Here is a 5,639-nt window from a genome sequence, read left to right as displayed (position 1 = left end):
TACAAGTTTTACTTGAAATAAAATGTACGAGTAATATCTGTTTAGCATTTTCAAATTTCGACAGGGATGTTTCGCTCTCTCAGGTGCTCTCATTTACTCAAAAATTTGCTGGTGGAACGCACGTGTGTATACACAGCGTTATGTTACTCAAAGTTACTATGAGTAGCTCGTGGCACAGACCTGTGATATATATAGAGCTCATAGCTACGGCATTTTTGCTGTCACCGGTTCATGTCCATTTATTCTATTTTATATCCATAGGCAATACTGAATGTTCTTTCCCAAATTGTATTCACAAAATACAAATTGAATACAAATAATAAATAAAAAAAAATAAGAGTATGAATGTAAAATTCGAAACGAAACAGCGAATTTCAAAAAAAAACTACAGCGTAACAGAATTGTTAACAATTATATTAACAATCAACAATTATTTAAATATTTTCTTGGATTGCGAAAACTCGAGCTGGTAACGCCACCACTCTCGCGCGCTGTCACAACAAATTCGGCTTCTCCGCTATTGTGTGCTTGTAGATGCTTTGAAATTGTCGGATTTAGTAAAAAGATTTCTGAAGAAAACATCTATTAGGAAATTAATTCTGTTTATTACTATTATTAATAAAGACACAAAATGCAAAAAATTGAAAACTTTGAAGGTTTGCTGAGGATTGGCGAAGGGACTTATGGCGTCGTGTTTAAAGCAAAGGATGTGACCACTGGGAAGGATGTGGCGTTGAAAAGAATTCGCATTGAAAAGTAAGTATACTAGAATGCAAATTAAGAAAAAATTTATAAAATAATTGCAATTATTTAACTATAAGTATAAAATGGTGCAATGTGAAAGTGCCTCGCGGCGTTTTCTTAACAAATTTTTATTTTGTCCTTTACTGCGTGTTAGTGTAGAGACAAAAGGCAAATAAAACAGAAAAAAGTGACGGCAGGTGCGTTGTCCTTGACGAAAGTCATTTGCCCTAAGTAAAAAAATTCGCTTCGGCTGAACACAATGTTGTGTTTTCGTGCTTTGTTTATGCTTCACAAGTGTTTATAAATTATTTTAGTGCAAAATTGCAAATTAATTATAAAAATGCAATATATTTGGCGATGTGTAAAGACTGGATCATGGTGTGCCACGCGTTTATTGAGTACGTAGCACCACATGATTCGGCTTTATCCTTTGCTGCATGCTACTTTACCAACTGCCGAGTTGTTTTTAAAATCATTTAAATATATTAATAATATAAATTTATATATTATTTGATATTTGTATTAATGTAAAATTATCTGTATCATTCATGCAGCACACGCGCATATTAGGTAAATTTATTGTCATATCTAAATAAGTTATTAATAATAACAGCATTAATAATGAAATAATTAATATTCTTATTTAGTGAACCTGAAGGCGTTCCTTCTACTGCTATACGTGAAATTTCACTGCTGAAGAGCTTGAAGCATAAGAATGTCGTCCAGTTGTACGATGTGGTGGTTGCAAATGGTGCACTTTACATGGTGTTCGAATATCTTAATATGGATTTGAAGAAACTATTGGACAAGCAAAAATCTGCTTTCACGCCCCAGTTAATTAAAGTAAGAAATGTCCACCATAAATTACTAAAATTTTAAAATTATTCCAACATTTTTAGAGCTACATGTACCAGTTGCTCGATTCCATTAGCTTCTGTCATGTCAAACGTATTTTACATCGCGACTTAAAGCCACAGAATTTACTTATTGATGCAAAGGGACAGATTAAGGTATTCGATTTTAAATTGATGTATTCTTATTGGAATTGGTATTAATATGTTTGTGTTTCTAGCTGGCAGATTTTGGGTTGGGACGTACCTTTAGCATACCAATGCGTGCTTACACTCATGAGGTTGTAACTCTATGGTATCGTGCTCCAGAAATTTTGTTGGGTTCAAAATATTACGCTACTGGTATGGATATATGGAGTTTGGCATGCATTTTTGCTGAGATGGTATAATTTATTAAAGTTTAACTTATTAAATAAATTGTATAATAAATTCTTTTATTAGATACAGCGACGTGCATTATTCCCCGGCGACAGTGAAATAGATCAACTGTATCGCATATTTCGTACCTTCGGTACACCTGACAATGCTAATTGGCCAGGTGTGCAAAATTTCCCAGAATATAAAGCTAATTTTCCTAAATGGGTTACACAAAATATTCCTGATGCCATTAAAAATCACAGTGGCTTTGATCTTTTTAAGGTAATATTAAGCATTTAAGTTATTAAAAACTAAATTTATATAAACAATGTCTTTTTTGTAAAGTTTAAACTTTTTTTTTAAATTTTGTGACAATAATTAATGATCGTTTAACTTATAAAATTTTTAGCAAATGGTGATTTATGACCCAACGCGACGCATAACAGCAAAAAATGCTTTAAAACATCCTTATTTTGAAAATGTCGAACCTGTTACAGAAGTTGACCTACCGACTGAATACCCATGAAGATTACGCTATTATCCTTACCTCGTATTGCTGTTATTCTATTGGTGCTTTTTACGATTTCAACTATAGTAACAGTTTAACAGCAAAGACTGAACGTTGCCAAAAACAAAAACAAAGCGTTAAAATCTCAATCTTTAAACTATACTTCAAGAAGCTTAGAGTCAATTAAAAATGGCACAGGGACGATGTAATATAGTTTTAATGTTATCATTATGAATTAATTATTATAATAATTGTTTTATAAACAATTTTTTTACCTAATGCTGGGAGCTGTGAATATAATTTTTTAAGCTCAGTTTTAAGTTTTTTTTACCATAAGTTATGTCGAAAATAAAACTATTGTTAAATGAAATTTTGTATTTAATTATATTGTAATTAATAGTAATTAGAAAAATCTTACTTATTATTTCGTTATAATAACTTACTACACTTTGTAAAAGGACCTTCAATCAATTTTGCTTCATCAAGTCTCTACCATCGCTGCATAATCAGGTAATTAAATGCGTTTCTTGGTTTTGACTTATTTTTAACGAAATTTTTGTTAGATATTCTCGGATTGTTGCGCTGGCGTTTATTATTTGGACCATCATCTCTCATATAACTGCCAATTGCATTCCGTAGCCGCTGCTTTTTGTGTTGTTTAATTTTAATGGGTGCAAGTCGAATTTCCTGTTCTTTATTTTCATCTGAAACTGCCGTAGTGTTATCCTCTTGTGAACTTGCTTCAGTATTACTATCTTGGTCATTTATATTTAGTTGCTCTACAGATTCATATCTATTAACTGTGCTGTCATGCTCAGAATCTGCATTAAAGACTTCACCACTGTCATTATTAATTATATCTTCCTGGTCTTGTACTTGCTCAGGCGCTTCCTCAAATTGTTCTACACTATTAATATAATTATAATTATCTTGCTTGCGCATATGTTGCGCCTGATAGTACTGATCCTTGTATGGATCATAAAAATAAATAGCATTGTGCAGTCCAATATTATTTGGATATGTCTGTAACAAGACTGCTGGTTTCTGTACTTGTTCTTCTTGTTGTTGCGTTTGTTCTTCATCGTCTTGGACATCGTCTTCATATTGAGTGCGTCTTCGTTTAATGCGTTGCTTCTTACTGCTTTTGTGACTGTTTTTAGTTTTACGCGAACTTTTACGTCTATGATTGTCATTTATTTCGTTTTGATATTCATATTGATTACTAACTGGTTCTTCGACAATATTGGATTGGCGATGTCTGAAAAAGTTGGCGAAAGGTCTTGTCATATTCCAAGTAATCGTTGGTATGGGTATGCGAACGTTTCGCATTAGGTGATTCCAGTAACGCATAAAAGCATTTTGCCTGGCAGTCTCACTTAACTCATCGTCTTCATTGTTAGCTCCAATAGCATAATCATAATCAAATGACGTACCATCGTACAGCGGAATACTAGATTTGGAAAAAAGCGGAATCAAAAAAGCTGCATATTTAAATCATTTGTTTGTTTTAAAATATTTATATTTATTCATTTTATTAAAGAAACTAAAGTTCTTATAAAATCCTTCTTTCTACTTGCATAATGCTTATAAACGGAATGTTTTAATTCCCAATCTTAAAATATCAATAAAAATTCTGCATTAACCTACATAAGTTCTCGAGTCTCTTAAAGAGTAAGAACACTAGCTTAATACTGAATCAATTTATACAAACAGACAAAACAGATAACTTGATATTAATATTTCGAAGAGCGATTTTTATACCCAACTGATGGATGGATACAGTTACAAAAGATTGACAGAAGATGAATATCCAACAATTAAAACCAGAAGCAATGGATCAAGCAGAACGGAATCCGAATTTAATATAAAAGATATCAAGTACTTTGAAAATGAAATGCAGTAATTGAGTAAAATAGATGCCCGATACACACTTAAATTTCTTCTAAAATTGAAGATTATTAGAAATGATGTCATGTAGTACATATGATGTATTGACGAATTTATCTGGATATGTGTACCAATAAACCCTAAATTAAATGAAAGAAGTTTCATTATCCAATGCGGTCCATACTTGTTACGGCTTATAGATTGTAGTTCTTTTAATTAAAAGAATTTCAATACAGCCCCCAAATAAAATCTTAAATCTACTACGTAACTGTTAAATAAATTTACTTGAATCCATTCCGGTTTCTTTCTCAGAGAGAAAGATAAGATTTCGTTATATTTCTTTATCAGTTCATTTTTAAAAAAGATTCTCCAACGAACTTATGATTCCCATGCTTCTGGAATATACACTCAATTGAATCATCCTGCTATTTAATTGATAGACTCTAACGTAAATCCTGTATCGACAATGTTTGTTATTCTTTACAGCTTCGCTCCATAGAAGTGGCTCGATTGCTCCATCTTGAACTTCGTTGTCTTTAATTTAAATCCCACCAATCCATTCTCACTTTCAAATAATCCCCATGCATTCCCATGGAATATTCATATCATTTTATTAAAGTCCACATGTAGCCCATGCATTCGTCTCGTACTTCCTTTTATTTTTTCTGTTTAACGAGTCCCTGTGGGTTACAAAAATAACAATATCTTATACCGCTGTATGTTATGAACCAAATCTTGCATTCAAGGGTAAAAATTTCTTTAGACAGGACTGCAAGCCCAGTCATGAAAAAGTTGGTACGAGTACTGAACATCTAACTCTACAGGTCCACAATCGAATTGTGATATGAATAAATTTATAAAATTTGAATGCTATTTCAAAAATTCTCTTCTCAATTTTGCGACGAAAAGTTAATAAACAGTGTATGGAACTTTGAAAGCAATGTATAATAAATAATGGTCTGCCGATGGTAGACTCTGCAGAAGAGAAGTAACACTATTCGGATTAGTTCTATTATTAGTTCTATTAATTAATATTTTATTCTATGAAATGGTCACATAATAACTTTTAAGTTTGTTTGTCGTGCAATGGAGGAGGATGTATATAGTATCATTAAATTTAGAGTATCAAATTCAAAAAATTTTTAAGAAATATTTACGCAATATTTTTGTTGTCTCGCTGTGTAGCTGCTCTATTAATTCCAGATCCATTACTGAGACGTAGTAACATAAACAATATGAACAACTACAACAAAATGATGAAAATTATTGTTATGTGGTATAATATATATATA

General features: G+C 31.8%; 1 protein-coding gene across 1 annotated transcript; it reads left to right on the top strand.

Annotated features, from left to right (window-relative positions):
* Positions 1 to 631: 631 nt before the first annotated feature.
* Positions 632 to 2,740, top strand: LOC119680316 (cyclin-dependent kinase 2-like). The gene is made up of 6 exons (XM_038093078.1): positions 632 to 756; positions 1,392 to 1,587; positions 1,644 to 1,754; positions 1,817 to 1,978; positions 2,037 to 2,234; positions 2,362 to 2,740. The coding sequence occupies exons 1-6, from the start codon at positions 632 to 634 to the stop codon at positions 2,476 to 2,478; spliced, it is 909 nt and encodes a 302-aa protein (XP_037949006.1). The 3' UTR covers positions 2,479 to 2,740.
* The last annotated feature ends 2,899 nt before the right edge of the window (positions 2,741 to 5,639 follow it).

Source organism: Teleopsis dalmanni, chromosome 2, assembly GCF_002237135.1.
Source record: "Teleopsis dalmanni isolate 2A chromosome 2, ASM223713v2, whole genome shotgun sequence".
NCBI classification, from domain to species: Eukaryota; Metazoa; Arthropoda; class Insecta; order Diptera; family Diopsidae; genus Teleopsis; species Teleopsis dalmanni.
Note: the sequence above shows the minus strand (reverse complement) of the source record. Positions and strands in the feature narration are given on the sequence as shown.